The sequence below is a fragment of the Fulmarus glacialis genome, unplaced genomic scaffold (genome assembly GCF_000690835.1).
Source record: "Fulmarus glacialis isolate BGI_N327 unplaced genomic scaffold, ASM69083v1 scaffold15345, whole genome shotgun sequence".
Lineage (NCBI taxonomy): Eukaryota > Metazoa > Chordata > Aves > Procellariiformes > Procellariidae > Fulmarus > Fulmarus glacialis.
Window position 1 is genome coordinate 8,816 of NW_009211282.1, and position 19,086 is coordinate 27,901.

Consider the following 19,086-nt stretch of genomic DNA (forward strand, 5'->3'; position numbering starts at 1 on the left):
TTTTGTTTGCTTTTACTGAAACATTTTCAGGAAAAAGACAATATTAAACAAAAACAGAATTTAATCTTTCTCCACTCTAATTATGTTAATTACAAGCTATTTATACACCTTGTTCTACCACTCTTATTGCAGAGCTGTTGCTAACATCACCTGTCACAGAGATGTTTTTGTTTTATGATAAAGCAAAGTCAGATGCTCAGGAAGCATCAGGAACATTACAGTTTCTTCCAATCAGCTCAATACAAGGATGAGGAATAAAAAGCAGATAATGGTTCACTGGCCCCTTACCCCCATTGTAAATGCTCTCCATGCCTTAAGCTATAGCAGGCTAGCTTTATCCAAGCCTACGGAGAACCAATAAAGCTCTTTTGGACTTTTTAGCCAGATTGAGGCTAAAAGAGTAGGAGCAGGGAGTTGGGACATATCACTAAGGTCCTTTTCACCTGTAGTGTATCTGTAGAGTAAAATGCTTCATCCTTTCCCCACAGGATGATTCCCCATGGTAACCCAGTGGGTTGATACCCAGCTTATGCTCCTGGAAAACACAGTCATCAGATCCAGTATCCTTAACAAAATGTTAAGTTTCTAGTATCAGATCTTTGGGGCGTCCTTTTTTCAGATTTTTTTTTTTTAACTTGTAATCCAAACTCATGGCTTAATTCCCTGTGATCTCTAAGAGTACTCTAAGAGTACCTTGACAAGTGAAACTGGGACTGAACAGCATGAAAACTTAAAGCTTGTCAGTACTAAAACCCCCATATCTGTGGAGTCATCTAGGTGTCTTAAGGACAATGGTTGAATTCTGGCTTCATTTCTCCACTTAGACTCTGGCAGAAAACTGGGGTAATGACAAACAATTTTAATCCACTCCCTTATAACAGAAGAGTATTCCCTTATAGCACACAGGTCTAGCTGCAGTCTTAACTGGCTGGCTAAAATATTCCTCAGTCATTCCTACCAGACTATTCCTCACAGTTGAAAGGATTTCATTACGCTATTATTACAGCTAATGGGCTAACATGGGATAGAAGAGAAATACCTACATGTTACTACTGGAAAAAGCTCTGGCACCAAGTCTCTTGGTGTCCTAGAAACTCTTCAGGCTGTAATGGGCTGTCTATCGATGCCATTGTTGCAGTCAGCTGCATCACAAAAGTGCTTCCAAGGTACAGCGCAACAGGTTTCTGGCCTAGTTGTCCACTGATACTCGTGTTGCATCACGAGATTTCAGGAAAATTCACTGAGGTGCAATGAAGTACTTTTGTTAAGCATTTCTGCAAACTCAGGATGACAACTCTGCATCATGTTAATCTCTTTGCAACCACTAGAGGTAGAGACTATGTAAGAGGAAAATAAATCTTTGGTGAGAGATGTCTGGCGGAAGAAATGGGGCGACCAGAAAACAGTTTCCTAAGAAAAAAAAAAGAAAATCTAGGACCATACTTACATAATGACACACCTACAGTTCTCTACATCTTCTCAGTTTGAGTCTCTACAACCCTTCAAGGACAGCTGCATCAAAATGCCATGCATTTTTTTAAACAGACAGCCTAAATTATTCATATATGTTCTAAAATGCCCATATGCACCTCAATACATTACATACAAGAATACCCAGTGCAGCAGAGGTTAAGAATTTCAGCTCTTAAGTACTATATTCAAAAGTGCACACTCATAAATTCACCTTAGTGTAAGAACTCAACACCATTAACTAAAGGTGTTTTATATAATAAAGAGAACCTGCTCTTGCTTTCCATTACTGGAAATGACTTTCTACTCACCAGCTATATATTTTTTTAAAAAAAGGTGAAGGAGTCAGTGGCCTGTCATAAGTAGGCTTGGAAGATTTATTATCCGTACAGACCAAGCAAACAGAATTACCCTTATACTAAGAGTGACCTTAACCAAGAAAATAAAGGCCACTTGAGCTGAAAGATCACTTATATTCACTTGGTTTATTTTATGCTGCCCAAGCATATTTGCAATTAACCAATGAGCACATACTTAACTACGATGTGCTCTTTAGCCAGGAGATATTTATAGCCTTTATGGTTTTTAGAAGAGCCACAGCCTTTTCCTTTCCTTCAAAACCTAGAAAAATTACCCTGAAGCGCATCCTAACAATTTTTCCCACTGATATTGAACTCATCTAATTACGGCAAACAACTCCTTTACTTACATTTACCAAGAATCTTAATGCTTTACAAATTCTATAGAGAAAAATGTTACCCACCATTTTATCTTCATTTTACTATACAATTTTAATATTTTCAGAAGCATTGGCAGGGTAAGACATTGACCTGCCAAACTGTTACAAAGCCAGTAAGATAAATGGCAAAATGCTGTCTAGATGGTATTAATCAAGGGGTAAAAGCCTGTTTATGGTAAGGAGAACCTCCACCTGTTGATGACACCTGACAAAATCTACCATGCACAATTACCACATGCCATGTTAAATACAGCTACATTCCTCACTGTACGTTTGACATGATTACGGTACCCTACTTTACTTCAAGTTGCTTTGAAATATCCTCCTTGCAACAACCATTGTCACAAATCTTTAAAAATACTCCAAGCTATTTTTGGCCAGTTTAATACAAAAAAGGTTGTAAAAAATAGAGTAGCAAACCCAAAGTCTTTTTCATACTCCGCAGTCAGGCTGTTTCTCTATAAGTTGCCTTGTCAATATCTGATAAGAAGAAAGAGATGCCACTCCTATGTGAAAGGCTATTTGCCAGAGGTTCCGAAATCCGTACAGGTAAATGTTGCATAAACAAACAGAGAAGAAGAGTACAAACGTCTTCACCTTCCTTGCCGAGCTATAGAAGAGGTACAAGTAACACTACAAAAGGACCAGAGAGACAGTGTTAGCATTAAACTATGTACATACAGACAAAAGACATAGCTGGGAATTGCTTGCACATCCATGCCACTTGGATGTGCCTGCCATTGCAGTGATCACCAAGAAGCTCCAAGCTTCCCTTCAACTCCTGCATTGAAAGGTCCTTCAAGAGTAGCCGGAGTGGTGGCCTCAACCCAGACCCTACTGGGTAAGCAGAGATATCAAAAGAAGTCTGTCAGCACAATCAGTGTCCCTCCTGCCTGTCTCAGCCTGGATTAAAAGGAGGCCAAAAGCTGAGCCAGCTTTCAAAAACCACCTATGGTTTTTGCAAGACAAAGGCTCAGAAGCAGGAAAACAGCAAACTGAAACCTGCTTCTGCCGTATTTGTTCTTGGGATAAGTAAAGGACTTCATTCTCTAGACTTGACTTTGTAGAAAGACCATCATTTCTGTTAATAGGTTTAGCTGGGGTTTAGGGCTCTTTTTCTTTTTAAATTCAAGAACAGGTGGAACCCATTTGCTAAGCATGTGTGAAGAGCAACAACACTTACAGCAGAAAACTAAAAACTCACGAAGTGCTGGCAGAAGAGTTACTTTTTTAACTCAGGCAGTAACAGATCATGCTTTCTCACTTAGGGTCACAGTTTCCAACTACGCTGATGACACAAGTAGAGATCAGCACGTAGAAAGCACTTCACATTTGAGCTCAATTTATGCACAAGCGTTTTGTGAAGATGACTGCTATAGATCAAAAGGGTAAGAGAGAACTCTTCTTTATTTAGCTTCTCTAGCTTCAGGTACTGACTGGAAAAAAGCAGGACAGAGCCTTTCTTTGTGAAGAATGACTTGCGTCAAGTATTTAGATCCAAATTAGTACCTCCATCCTAAAGGTCTGCAAAGGTGAGCAGAGGTATAAGAAAGCTGAAAGACACTAAATTGTATCTATTATGATACAATAAATAGCCTCTCTGCAAGATTTAAATACCATAGATAAATAGAAGTCTTCAGATAGTGGTCCCCAAACCATTAGCCAAATGCAAAGGTACTAAGCAATGAATGCACTCTAGGCATTACATTATTCCTTCTATCAACTAATAACCCAACTACAGCAGCTTCCTGCGATGACAAGCTGAAAATTGAAGATTTTGCAAACAACTTATTGCCCTCAAGTTAAAGGTTGTGGACCACTGTTTTAGGCGTTTTAAGGAACCTTTCAAGAACCGCCTACTTGGAGCATATAGTATTTTCCTCATTCAAACTCTTCTGCATAAGGAGGTCACAGAAAATAATCCATATGAAGAAAAAAATCTAAGCAAATCAGGAACCACATTTGTCTCAAGAATTAAAAGTAATTTTGAATGTAATTTAGAACATTTTCAACAACTTTGCTACCCTATCTTTGCTTAGTCTTTCAAGGTGGTTATGCTACAAAAGCCCATCACTAAGTCTGCCACTGTCAGAAAGACATCGTGTTTACCCCTTTGGGAAACAAACCATCTTTGGGCTAGCAGTTATTTATCGCACTCAGCCCCATTTGGCATGTCAAAACATGAAAGTACTGAAAAAGCTTGCAACTGCAATCTGCCAAGCGTCAAATTGTGTCTTTAACTGTATTTCTGCCATTTCACTGGAATACCTCAGTGGAATCACCTAGGTAGGATAGTAAAAACCAAACTGTTCCTCTGCTTAGCTGAAAATTATTTTGTCTTGAATATTACAATATAAAAATAATCAGAAAGCATTTTATTTACAGTTAACATACCTGAAAAACACAGGCTAGAAAAGGTAGAAAAAAAGCTATCACATTTCCAATTCCTTCATGGTCCTCCTGTTTGGATTAAAAGAAGTGACAAACAACTACGTCAGCTATAGTTTTTAGCAAGTACTACTTGATATTTTAGAACACTATATTTCATCAAGTATCTCTCATCCTAGTTTATGCTGTAACAGTATTAAACAGCAAGATCAAGATCAATATCATTGAACAAGATACCAAGAACTGAGGCTTATGTGACAATTCCTGCTAAATAAAACTCTGCCACCATACAATCAGGACACTTTTTTTTTCCCCTTTTTAAAAGTTGTTTACAGTTTCACATTTATTTAAAAAAAATTACACAAAAGCATCTAGAACAAAATACAAGAATGGAGAAAAAAAATCCAGCCAGCCTGGCAAGACTAAAATATTTCTCCAAATTTTAATCTCCCTGGAAAAGAATAAAATGCAATGTGCTGCAATATACAACAAGACACATAAGGTCTAGCAGGTGAGCAATCAATTGTACATTCTCTGGACAAACAAACATCTTTCTTCTTGTGGAAAGATGATTCTATGATTCTATGATTCTATGTATGCTCTACTAAGCAGCAGAAGAGCCACCCTTAATATGGCTACCCAAATAACTCTCTGCCTTTGACTCATTTACAGGTTTCAATTCAGTCAGGGTTACCTGAAATGAATACTCTGCTAGGTGAACTCCTCGAATGAGATTCAAAGCTCCACACATGATGTTCAGAACAAGCGACAGAATCCCCAGGGGAGTCACACGCTGCATTCTGTAAGTAGGGACTTAAGGGGGAGGAGGGGAGAGAGACATTAGCAAAAGTTAGCACTATTCTTTTGAGTCTTTTAACTTAAAACAATTCAAATCAGCTTATGCGGGTTTTAAACATTTTCAAAACTTTTCATGCTTGCTCCAGAGAAGACCAATTATGAATAGAAACACCTTTTTTTGTTGCATTACACTGTTCAGTTCTTCAGACATCTAGAAACCAGCAAGAGCTCTGGAGTACTTTTTAAACAGATTAAGCAGCAGAATTTGTTCTTGAGCTATTTGGCATTAATGTCTTCTTTTATGGTGCACGTAAATATTTTTCAACTGTTTATTTCAGCAGATTAGCATACTTAACACTCTTCACAGGTCAGTAGAAAAGCTAGAGGCTTCAAGCACCCAAAGGTCTGGGAAAGAGCTTAGATTTCTGACACCCATAGAAGCAAGAGAGCAATTCATCTCTTCCTCAACTGGTAATTAAGTATTTCTTCCCACTGACAGTTTGAGGGTTCAGTCTAGTATACAGCAATTTAGTTTCACCATCATAGTTTCCATATAGCATTTGGTGCCCTAATCAAGCAGTTGCCAGAATACAGCTGTAGGAGCCAAGGACTCTGATGCTCTGCTGCTAGAATAGTTGTAGGAATCGTCAAGATGATACTACCCAGTGACAGAGAAGAAACATCTGTTACAGAACTGCTCCTCTTACCTTTGGGCCTCTCAGACTGACAAAACATGGTCAGAACTGGGGCCTAGGAATTAAACTGGATGCTATAGTTTTTGGGCTTTGAACCGCATTTTACAGTGCATTACAATGCCCTTTCTCCCAACCTGCCCATGTTTCACAGATAGCGAATTACCTCTCTCTTTCCTTTCTCACCTCCTCCGCTACCACTGTTTACTCTAACAGCTACACACCCAAATGCAAGTTCTAACTGATACATACCTAATTAAGGTCAAAGCAATTATTATCAATTTGTATTTAACTTTGGAATCCACTGCTTCTAATTCAGGGTTTTAGTTGTCCGAAAGCTCACCTATTTTTTTTCCCTAGCTATATTAGCTAGCTCAACAATAGACACCACACCTAAATGCTCACTTGCATTTCTCGCCATACCCTCCCTGCCCTTGCATCACCACAAGTAGAACGCTGCCAGCATAACGATAAGAAGGGTAATTTGCAGCTCAGATACCAAATCCAGATCCTCTCCTGCACCAACATTCATAAGATACAGGAGAGAATGAATGAGCCCTCAAGAAGTCTCCCCAGCTCTCAGCCTCTTCTGCCTCCTGTCCAGGTGTAGCCAGCTCCTGACTACTGTAGATAAACTAAGCAACACAGCAGACATCATCTCTGGCTTCATTTCAGTGTCAGATGAAACACCGTAACAGCTTAAATATTGCAGTATTGCATGGTTTAAGATAGGAAAACACTTTTGTCTTCTCCTTCAAGAAAGATTTTGATAGATGGATGTAAAAATGTTTTGTGCCAAATTAATATTGGGATATAAAGTATCTTTATAAGTGTCTATGTAATTAATTTGTCTGGCATGCATCATATATCCATAATTTCATTTCCAAAGCAGCTGCAGAAGGAACTGTATTAATTCCATTTGATATATGTCACATTATGCAGCATTACTGTATATTATTGTCATACACATGTTCATGTAAATAAATGGTGCAAGTAACCCTATCATTCAAAGGGAATTTTGCTTTTTTGCTATGCAGTGAAATTTAAGGTCCAAACAGCGCTCTGAACAGAAGCTGTACCAGCATGTTTGTTCATTCACTGACCTGAGTATTCAGTTTCCTATTATTTTTGATAAATTAAATAATGTTGCAGCTATACATCTCTCTCTCATGGAAATTTCCTAACAAAGACTACTGTTTCTTCTTCCTCAGTTTCTAAGGTTTACTTCAGAAGCATACAGTGTCTCTCAAAGAAAAATTATCAAGCACAAGTGTCATTCATTGTACAGGATCTTGCAAACTCTGTATGTCAAGAGTTTCCAGTCCCCAGGGAAGAACAATGCAAGTGTTGATATATTGCTTCTGCAGGCTGAAGACCACAGCATGGAGTATTATGTAAAAGTTACATTTTTTTTGTCCAGTAGGATAAAAAGAATTGCTATCACAGATGCAGGAGAGATTACAATATTCAGTTGCTCAGGGTTCAGATTCTGTGAAAACTGATCTTTAAATCGTTTGCTGTGGAGCTTTATTTCTCCTATATCATTCTGAGGTTTAATTCACAAAATGAAATTGCACAGAACAAGTGAGATGGGTACTGCTAGGGAAAAATTATTACACTTCCTTGTGTGAATTCAATCATATTTTTATAAACAGAATTTCATACTAGAACTGCTTATTACATTAAATAAGGGAACAAGACAGTACAAGCCCTCTTAGTCCAAGACAGCACAATTTTGCACAAGCACAATTAAATGCTAATTGGGATTCAAACTGATTTGACTCTTCAAGTAGAAAAGTTGGGCACTTCAGAGTACAAGAACCATACAGAAGATGTTCTGGGGACTGTGGATTATCTAGCACCCAGGAAAAATGCATCTGCAGGTCTGAACATGTACAGAAAATTCTGTGAAAACACCCTCACACAATGAAGAAATTGAAGCTTCCGCCTATAAAAGATTTTCTGAGCAGAGGCCTCTGGCTATTTAACCAGAGACTGACATGAATGCCTGTATCATGCTCCATTCTGTCTCTTCAAGGCATAGCACAACAAGGGTTTGACAATGAGTCACATACTCAAAGCTCCAGATAAAGACAGCACCAGGAGTGAAAAATGAAATCAGACTCAAACATTTTAAAATAAAATACAAGCACACAAAAGACAGATGTGAGACTTCTTCAAAAAAACACCTTAAAAAGGACTCTGTGAAGGACTCCCTGTGTGCCTACAAAAGACTAAGCACATTCATCAAGGGGAGCACAATGCTGCATAATTTAACAGCGTGCTTACTAGACGAACAGCACAAGTTGTTCTTCTACTTCATAGAGCCAGTTTTGATGTGAAAACTCTCCCTCTTCACAAAAAGCTACTTAGACTTCACATTTCTTCTGTATACATACCCCACTGTCCTCCAGACCTTTATGAGCTGCGCCCATATCGAGACACAAGGTGAGGCTTTTGCAACAACAGCTGAGGTTGTGTAGATGTTGATCAAGGATACAATGCTAGTGTCTTTCTAGCAAGAATTGAGCTGGGTTTAGTTAACAAAGGAAGGAAAAACAGAAGAAAGAATTAAAAAAAAAAAAAAAAAAGGGGGGGGGCAGGGGAAGCTCTTGTTCCTGTATGTACTAACAAGGACAAAACTGCCCTGACTTTTCAGACTCCTTTCACACTAAAATGAAGAGCCAGGGGATGTGATCCCACAGCTCAAAAGAAGATAGGAACCAGCTACAACCATGTAAGGAGACTGATGTTTTGATCAATCCACTGATTGATCTATCTTCACCATAGAATGTAGACACAATTAAATTCTGCTCTCCTGCAACCATAACACTTCAACTTATGCTCAAGAAGTCTCCTGTATAGAAAAGCCATAATATAAATAACATTAATATGGGAACAAACACTATCCACACAGCTAAACTTAGAGCAGCAAAGTGGGATTCAGCTGGTAGGTAATGATGAGAGGAGAGAGACATAAGCCAAGAAAGCTGACTCCAGCTGAGGGACACAGATGATCATAAATATGATCCTTAAAATAAAGACAGAACAATCTGTAAGACTATTTGGGTTAGACCAGAGAGAACAGCCAGAAATACAAAGCCAGATGGAAAGTAAAAGAAAGCAATTAAGAATATGGGGGAACTGAAAATGTATTTCTGATCTGTGGACACAGACTAGCTTGCAAATGTTTACTGGCACTGAAACTGTTCACACTACTGCAAAGAATTTCTAAGCCCTGTCACATCATGAAAATATTTAACCTTCAAGCACAGTTCTGAGGAGCACTCACAAATCTGACTGGCAAATAAAATGTTTTCAATTCTATTTTTTCTTCCTCCTGGCCACTGCCCCTCTATATGTTAACTTAAAATACCTATGTCAAATTAGATTCCAGCTCATCCATCAGAAATAGTAAGACTGAGTAACTGGAACTTAATTTTATTAGTGTTTTTATAAGCCAAGAACAACAGAAAGAAAAAAAAAAGAGGAAATACAAGCTCATGGCACTCCAGCTGCATTTAAACCATCATGCTAATAGGATTAAAAGCATTTCATTTCATAAAGGAAGTAGGCAGGACTTTGACTACGCAATTGAAACACAAACAAGAAGATACGATTTTACAATAAGTAAATAGAGGTTAGTACTTCTAAAAGCAGGTAAAATGTCAGTAATCATTACAAAAAAGTCCCTTGTCAAGCCTCTATGTGTTGTTTATACAGATATACATATCCTTTTTCAAAATTTTAGTCAAATGCATTAAATTTTAAAGAATAAGGTAAAAGGAGAAACAAAGAGGGGAGAACAAGCCAAGACAGACAGTCTGAGAATGAGAGTTTTACCCTTAGCTCATATTCTTCTCATCTTTTCTTTCCTCAAGGCTGAAGCAACTCATTCCGACTGTAATTACGTTATCTTCTATCAGAGTTTGCAACAAGCAATGAATTAGCGGAGCTTCTTTTGTCATAGAAAATTTATCAAACAACTATTTTAAAAGCAGGAGAATTTAACATGGAAAACACCAAGTCCAGTTACGACTAATTGTCCATAGAGAGAAGCTGATCTAAGGCTGGAAAAAAAAGACACTACCCTGAGACCTTAAAGGCTCTGATGCGTACCTGCTGTAATCTAAAGACCGTATGTTGTTTACTATGATAGAAAGGCAGGCTTTTTTCTTGGGTTTCATACACATGATATATGTATTTCTCAGTGCAAAAGGAACCACTGCTGTTACATGTTTATCTGTCATTTGCCAAGTTAGATTCAAGAAGTCTACTGTCACCTGTGCGTAGTAGTAACTTACCAACCTCCACATGAACGCCTGCGTGCCCACCATTAGTCATCCCATTCATCAGCTCTGTATCCTCCAGTTTCAGCTGAACCGGGGGCCAGAACTTCAGCTCCTCCTCAATCTTCTCCCAGTTGGCCTTCGTTCGAGAGCCACTCGCACAGTTAAAATGGCATTTCACTTTCTGAATAACGTTATCTGAAACAATATAAAAACATGCTTCAATTACCTCTGCAAAAGTTAAGTGCTTTAGGTAATTATTAATCAAATCATGGCATTCTTTTTTGATTGTTTTTCATTTCTTCCTTCATTTCTTTTCTTTTGGCTGTAAGAGTCCACCGATGGTTAGGGAATACCTTTCCTATGTATTTTATATTGCACCCACTCCCTTCTGGATACTTTAAATCTCAAGACCCTGCCTGCCGGTGGACTGAAAATGAGCTTTCATATTCCAGGGTAGATGTAACGCATATCTTAAACTACCCATGAACTACCATGAGAAGCAATTCTACATTGTGTTTTAACAATGTCAAGGATTAGATTTTCCAGCACAGAGATAAATTAATTCAACCTATATTTGATTCAGGAAGCAACTCTGACTAGCAGAGGCAATTCCACAGTGATTCCACCAGCGTCCAAGCCACAGATCTACATACAGATCACCCTGCTTCATCTCTCACACTAAATTTAATACCATTTGCAAGCAAATCCCTTTCCACAAATGTGGCCGCTGGTTTGACAGGAGATGCACTGAGACTAAGTAAAGAATTTGTCCAAGTACGAATTGCTCACACCTCCAGAGCTGAAGTACCTCACTGTGGATACTGCTACTTCCTATTTAATTATGCAAAGATATTGGCAAATTCAAGCTATTTCAAATGCTTAGGGAACTAAAATGCAGAAACATCCTATAAGTAAAATCCATATCCTTAAGATATCATTACCATAGGTTGGCCACAGCTACTACTGGACATGATACATATGTAATAGCTTAAGCATGAGTTTTGAGACCACACAGGAGGGCTTTATGTTGTGCTAGAATACACAGTGCCATAAGCATTCTTTAGTGAAAAACCCTGTATTTTACCTTAAGTCAGTCTGCTATAATTATCTGTAACTACTAGGAAAAGGCTAAGATCTTACGCACCAAGTGCATCTTAAATGCAACCACAAGAAAGAAAAAGAAAAAAAAAACCCAAAAAACCCACAAAACCAAAAAAAACCAAAACCACACAGCAACATTAGGTAGACTCAGTAACAAAATACAGTATAATAGTAAAAATGAAAGAAGCGGCTCTTTTTAAAGAGCCTTATGCAATTAAAAGAGGCTAGAAAGTCTCAAATTCCTATTCAAGTTTAAAAAAGGAGTAATTTGGATCTCAGCATAAAATTACATCATGCCTGGAGTGTGCTCTGCAGGGAATCCAACCAAAATACAAGATGGATGTATAATATGCTTTCCTTGTGGATTTCTCAATCCTTTAAGCATAAGCTTAACACTATTACTGAAATCTGGATAGAAGTGTGTTAACCCACTGCAATATCTTATCCTTTCCAGAAGAGAGTTTCTCACTGTAAAGGAATTGTGTTTTTCAAAGCTGTAAGGTTCAGTAGAGTAGTTGCTACTTGGCAAGATAACCATTTATATCAGGTTAAAAAAGAAACACTAGGCATGATTATGAAGTAGTATGTGAATCTAAGTCATGCCAGAAGTAAAGCTGCCCACAATAATCTATTCTGTCTCCCTTTTTTCCTGTACCCATCTGTCTCCGCTTGCCAGATTTTTTTTTTTAATTAAGTTAGAAAGCGTTTGAGATGCGGATTTATTTTTCTTCTGTGCTTGTTTATTAATCACCACAGCATTTTGTTCATCTATTACAGGAGCTCTCAGGAACTGCAAAACCAGTCATCTAATAGTTTAATGCAGTTACAGGATCTCCCCCCTCCTCCTACACATGCATGCAAAGGCACACACACAGATACATTTTTATGATCAGGCTTTGGCCAGAAGACATTGCTTAACATCATAAAAGTAGCAGACAAAGAATTCCTACTATAGAGAACAAAGTTACAAACCAAATTCAAGAAAAGCATACGGTCTGGAAGCTAAACTGATGCTTGTTGTATCATAGGAAGCAGCAAATTCCCAATGAAGCTCTTCCAGGAAGCAAAACGCCATGATGGTAGAGTAATTGCTGGAACAGATTGCCATGCAGGCAATATCCCCAGAAGAAAGGAAACTGAAATAGAAAAAAAAAAAAGTAATATCAACATAAAAATGTAGAAAAGTCATGCTGAACATGAGAAGTAAACTGTGCTTTCTGTCAAAACAAAATGTACAGACTGCGCTGAAAGAGCAGACTGCAAAAAATATATTGTTCACACTGCTGTAATAGTCCTGCAGCCCCTGTAGATCTAATACTTACTCTTAACTCATTCAGTATGCCTTGGCATACTAAAGATCACAATACAGATTTTATTAAATTGCTACATCAGTAAAAATTGAGGACATTATTTTCTCAGGCTGGCTTTAAATCATGTTAATAAGAAAAGAGATGGCCAGAAAACATCACAGGCAAGAAGATTTTGAAAGAAAACACAGTGGCTTTCCACTAACAAAAGTAAAAACAAGCAAGCTTGTTCACAGGAAGCAAGCAAATGTATTCCTTGCTCCCCACGGATATGGCAACTTCATATTAACAGCAAGAGATATTTGTTAACTGCACAAACCAAGATATTCAAACACTGTTACTGCTAAGTCATCTGTGACAAATAAAGATGAGTTTGTATCAGAAACAGCACAATAAAAATTCTACTCCAAAAGGGGTCCCTCTAACACTGAAGCCACATTTATGCAGAAGTTTCCACTTAGAGATAGCTCGAAAACCTTCTAGGAAGCTTAATAGGGGGTTCATCTGACCAAAATGTAGGCATGTACTTAAGGATGAAACAAATCACTCTCGTCTAGGTTTCATTAAATAAGATGAGAGTCAGGGCACCTAGTTCCGATGTCAGCACTCATAATGTAGATAGCTGAACTTCCACAACACCCACCATAATTACGGATTTGTAATTATCTCTGAAAGAAGACTGAGGAAATCTTCCTTTATAGGTTAGCCATTTGTTAGCAATATTTCAGTATAAAACCAAAGCTTTGAAGCTGAACAATTACTCTCCGTATTTTCTCTCTTTTCTACTATTTACATATTTCATCCTTCTCATACAGAAATGCTTGTGGTTTCTATTTTATCATATTTCTATTTATTCATTGTACTATGTACTTGGGATTTATGGTTTTGATTAGCTCCATTACAGCCTCGTTACATTGGGTACGTTCCCTAAATTCCTCTTGCCCCAGCTCACAGCTGAGGATCAACACCATGCCTGCGTAAAACTACCTTTTCCCCGTTGTCAATAATTTATAGCCTTTTTGCCACGTATCTGTTTGCACTCTTCTCATTTCAGAGCCAGATGCATACGTACTTCTGTAGAGGCTACAGAAGATTAAAAGCAGTAGAACGTGTTAGCATTAAAGGGCACAAGTTCACTTCGAGGGAAAAGGAATTAAAATGCTAATCTCCGCTTTTCCAATTGATTCAGTGTAAGTTCATGTATCTTCTTTCTCCAATCACTACCGCAAAAATGGATACCTAGTTTTAGCTCAGGGTCACTTTAAAGTTTTCTTACAGCATTCTTAAGAATGCTTTCTTACGCATTTCTGGTAAGGAAAAAAAAAAAACCAGAAATGCGATCACAAGCTAAAACTCATTTTTAGAACTAAACTAAAATCAATAGTAAACAAAAATTCTCATCTCTGAATGAAACCTTAATTTCTTAAAATAAAGAGTAGCAGATCCTTCTCCAATAAATAAAAGCAAAGATTTATAATTTCTCCATACTGGCTATTGTCAGTATGCTTCAGGCCTCCTCAAGACACATGCATCAGCCAGAACTTCTAGAGACTTGAACCCTGCTGGTATTCAGAAAATGCAGTGGGCAGCACGTAGGAGGGAGTCAGGGCCGTTCTGTGCAAGCCAGAACCAGAACTGTAGGAGCCTGAGAGAAGGCATCAGCAAGACTTGACAATCACTGAAGAAAAGCGTTTGGGGTTTAGACTAAACTAATTCCTAGGCACTAAGATGTCATCTTAGAAGGTATTTGTAGAAGTCCAAGATACTCCAATTGCTAATAGTAACAAGTACTGCCCATCGAGCAGAAAGCATTTGCTACAAAACATGACAACTAAAATAAGCAATTCTTAACATATGCTTACTAAACTGAACAGGAGCCATATGGCTGTGGTGCTGAGAAATAAGGTTTCAAAATACTGCTTGGAGGTAACAATCTAGACATGGCTGGTGGGATTTCAGATTGGAGTTAGGCACTATGGAACATCCTTAAAGTTCAACTAATTCCCAGAACAACCATTTCAAAAATTAAAGTCAAAAAAATAAACAAACAAAAGCAGGGACTTACTGTATGTTAAGGTCACGTCCTTTTGCCGTGCCTCGACTTGGATACTGTGCCAGAATTGAGGATAACGCCTTTAATTTCTTTCTGCATTCCAGAAAGTCCTGGTTGAAATGAAAATCTGTGGAGGCTGAGAGGGGAAGTCCATCCCTCACCCGCACCACACAGGCAAAGAAGACCATGGACATTCTCCACTGGAGTACTCATGAGGACAACCTAAAAATGAAATATTCAGTTAGGATAATGGCACGTTAATGGATGTGCTATTAGCTACTTACAGTCCAATATGCTAGCCAGAAATATGTCAAGGTAAGAGTTTATTCACCACTGCTACTGAACAGTACCTCTTGTAACAGCACTGCCATTGAAAGGCAATCAAACTGTTCTCAAAGGTCACAGCTGTGTGCATTTTCTGCCTCTCTCAGAGAAAAAGATGAGGCAGGGGATTTGACAGGGAAATTATCTACCTGAAAAATATCACTATTTTCCCTCCTTCTGCTTTACCTCATGCATCAGAAATGAGTAAAGTTCTTAACTTTACTGAGTGAAGTTCTTAAAGCTGTTTATGGAAACTGGCTAACTCCCCTGCATCTTTACTACCACTGCAAATAGTTGCATTAGTGTTGCAGTTGTCTGATTTTCTAGTATAACACACAAATACAAAAATAAATTTTAGGCTATAGCCTGTCAGGTTCTTTTTACAGAATCAACTAGGACTAAATATAGAATAAAAGTTGCCCTCTCTTGACTTCTTACTCTTTAACAATCTCCCATGAAAAGTTATTATTGGGATTTACCTGGTACATTCAGAACACACAAGAGATCTGTCCTTCAGACATACCATGAGTATTCAGTGCAAGATGTTAGAAGACTAACGCAGCAGCTCACATAATCTCTGAAAGACAACCATAATGAACATTTTAGAAAACTAACTAATGACCTATATGTATATACATATTTACAGTGTAAAATCTCCTGTGTGGTGGGTAACTAGCACTACTAGAAAGTATTTTTCCTGAAGGAAAACAAACAACTCTTTTTTTTTGTCCAATATATCAATTCCTAGATGCATTCAAAGACACTATGAAATGATACGCAAAACATTTCTGATGCCCCAATCACTGTTTTTAAGTTATCCTAGCTTCCTGTAAAAGAGCAGCTCTAAATCAGCAGATTTCAAGTTATTACCACAAACAAGTCAAAGAAAAAAAAAAAAAGAAAAAAAAAGCATAAGGAATAAAAAGAAAAAAAAAAATCACACTGTGAACTCAAACTTTTGATAGAATGACTGCTTCAAACAGTCCTGCATCAAATAATTCATTACGATGCTCAAAGTTACTTTGAAACATGTGTCTCATCATCAAGTGTTTTGCTTGTCTAAGAAGGTAAGAGAGCCTCTTCTAGTTCAGGCATCATAAACTCTCTTGCCTGTAGAGTTGCTCTAATGTCTAATAAGGGTTGAGTTCTTACTACGAGCGGCACTAATAGTCTCTCGTTTCTGCTCCACAGGAATCATTTCCGCATAACTTGTAGGAACCATCCCTCTGTCAAAGGTGGTTGTAATTTGCCAGCATGTTAAAGCAACTAACAATTGTCAGAGGAATTGACAGAAAGCATAATTGCATGTAACTTGTTTGCTTAGAAAAGGAAATTAAAACTACAGAAGATTACACATCACTTGAAAAGTGTTAGTTTGAACTGCTTGGAGCTTAAGTGGAGATTAAAGAAGAATTAGATGGGGTTTTTTTTTCCCCACCATCCCTCTCACCGTTCTTCTCCAGTAGCCATTTGAGTTGTAAAAATCAAACTAAGCTCACTAATTTCATTTCAGTATGCATCAAAAAGAATTTCAACAATAATCAAGATTATTATATGTCAACTTGAAACATCACATCAATCTTCAATGTGTTGTGCTAGTAGCCATGAAAGAAATGGTGCAGAAAGATGCTTAAACTTTAACATAAAAGTGAAATTAAAACAAAAAAGAGAATTGCCAACTCAGAAATATTAACCCAGTCAACTTTTAAGTACGGTTGCTCAGAATAGCACAGTTTTATGGTCAATGGTTGGTAACGCTGATGAAGTATAACTCCAAAATATCCCACTTGACAAACTCCGCAGAGGCAATACATTGAACACTCTCATTTACCTTTCTGAAACAGCCAGAAGATGACCAGGAAAATGGAAAGGCACCAAACTTAGAAAACAAAGATATTTTCTAAAATGTGTCTAGCCTATGAAATTATTCAACTCACTATGGCACTAACAGCAAGAGTTTAAGATTAATATATACATATATTTTTTTTTCATCACTAGAGATAACATCACCTATAGTTAACCAACCGCACATATAAAGGTATACAACTTTCCAAGACATACAAACCGTCGTGCTTCAGGGCATAAGGCTTTCACTAAGTATCAGCAGCCCATCAGAGGGATTCTCTGCTCTCCTGTGAAAGATCTGGTATCAGTCACCATCAGGCAGACTTCCAAATTAAATGCCAGACTTCACTGGAGAAATGAGTCAACACTCCTTCCTTGGAGAATACACCTGCTGTAACGTACTATCAGACTATCACTGCTGTATTCATCCAAAAGGCTTGATTTGTTTTTTTTTTTTTTAAATGTACCTGCCTGTGAATTTTTAGTTTTGCTGCCTAAGGAAACAAAGCTTATACAACCAAGCTGTAAGTGCAAGTGGGATAGGTATCTTACGTGCCTTTTGGTTTTGTGAAAACAGGCAAATGTGTATAAAAGAAAGGTACATCCCCAACAGAGAGAAAGGCTGATGCAGTGACTCTGATCTTAACAGAGAGCAGGTGAGCACAACCTTAGAGCAAAATAACTGGAAACGTGTTCACTAGTTCTGCTTCTTACAGAGCTCCCATTTACACAGTCTAAAGGAAGGTTTGCATAGGTAACACCTTGCTCCCCAAAAGATCAAAAAGGTGTGAGATTTGAGAACAGTACCTGTAAAGACTTCTGAGGAGTTAAAAAAAAAAAAAAATACACAAGTTTTTCATAATTCAGGGGTTTCTTTCAAATGTAGCACAGGCTCAGCTAAAAGAGGCGAGAGCCAACATCACCCCGCAGAAGAGGGCAAAGCCTAAAAATAAATTCATGCAACTGGTTCACCTGTCTTCTGCATAACTCCTATCACCAACCACCTATCACTCAAACTCATCTAGCCTCTCCTTTCCTTTTCCACATTCCCCCAGCCCACCTACTCCGGCACTGCACCTCAACGAGGCTCTGGGTTTTCTTTTTCCTTCTTCACAAGCCTCGTTACTTGCACATTGGAAGGTGTTCTGTGCCCGTGACAAATAGGAGTTACTATGTCACCTCCCTCGAAAGTTTAATTACTTGCAAGCCAGTTTTGCCACATCACCTGTAAGTGACTGCATATCACAACTTACTGGACTGATCAAGGTGTGCACACAACCAAGTGAATCTATGATCTTACTATTTCAGATCGACCCACCTTTCCTCCTCCAGTCTCTTTCTGTTTGCACATGATTAGCAGCCCAAAGTATCTGCAACTGACTTTACGTGGCAGGCCTTTGAACTCAGGTCCCGAACTTTGACAATGTACTTGTGTCTTTTGATTAAGCAGATATCAAATATTGCGGTATTCAGAATTAATAACATCATGTCAGCCCAGCTATTTTCCCGGCACAAAGCATGCAAAACCTTGAGAAATATTTTAAGTGATTGTTTCAGAAGAACAAGTTGTAATTTATGACTGAAATAAACAAAGATTGTTTTTTCATTATTTGAAGCACCTGTACATCTAACAACACTTCAGAAGAAAACTGTTTAGTGTAGGACTCACATAAACAGTACATATTTACCGGTCTTGTAACAAACAAGACTCTTCAGGGTATTCCCACAGTAGGCATCTAAGTTGTCTGAAGCGCAGTTCCTCCGTCCCTTGCTTCCTAGGTAGTGGCCAACTCTCTCCAGAGACTACGTAGGGATTATTAAGGCAGCCTTAATCAGACCTCTTACACTTTACTACACTGTTACGCAAGCTCTTTCAAATAAGATTAGACCCAATTCACAAGCGCCACACTTCTCCGAATGCTAGACAAACTCCTACCTTATTGTCTGTGCTTAGAAAACAATCTACTCAAAAGGCTATGAAAGCAAATGCAAACCCGTACATAGTTCATGGAGGGAATTATTTTAAAAATACTGTTCTTCAAGAAATTATTTTATCTAACTATCAAAAGCAGAAGTT

General features: G+C 38.1%; 1 protein-coding gene across 1 annotated transcript; it reads right to left on the reverse strand.

The window, feature by feature from the left end:
* Positions 1 to 2,495: 2,495 nt before the first annotated feature.
* SEC22C (SEC22 vesicle trafficking protein homolog C (S. cerevisiae)) lies at positions 2,496 to 18,408 on the reverse strand. The gene is made up of 8 exons (XM_009577490.1): positions 18,328 to 18,408; positions 15,644 to 15,741; positions 14,853 to 15,062; positions 12,453 to 12,616; positions 10,392 to 10,574; positions 5,292 to 5,410; positions 4,604 to 4,669; positions 2,496 to 2,842 (listed from the first exon to the last, which is right to left on the reverse strand). Exons 3-8 carry the CDS (start codon positions 15,032 to 15,034, stop codon positions 2,642 to 2,644), a joined length of 915 nt encoding a protein of 304 aa, XP_009575785.1. The 5' UTR covers positions 15,035 to 15,062; positions 15,644 to 15,741; positions 18,328 to 18,408; the 3' UTR covers positions 2,496 to 2,641.
* Positions 18,409 to 19,086: the final 678 nt, after the last annotated feature.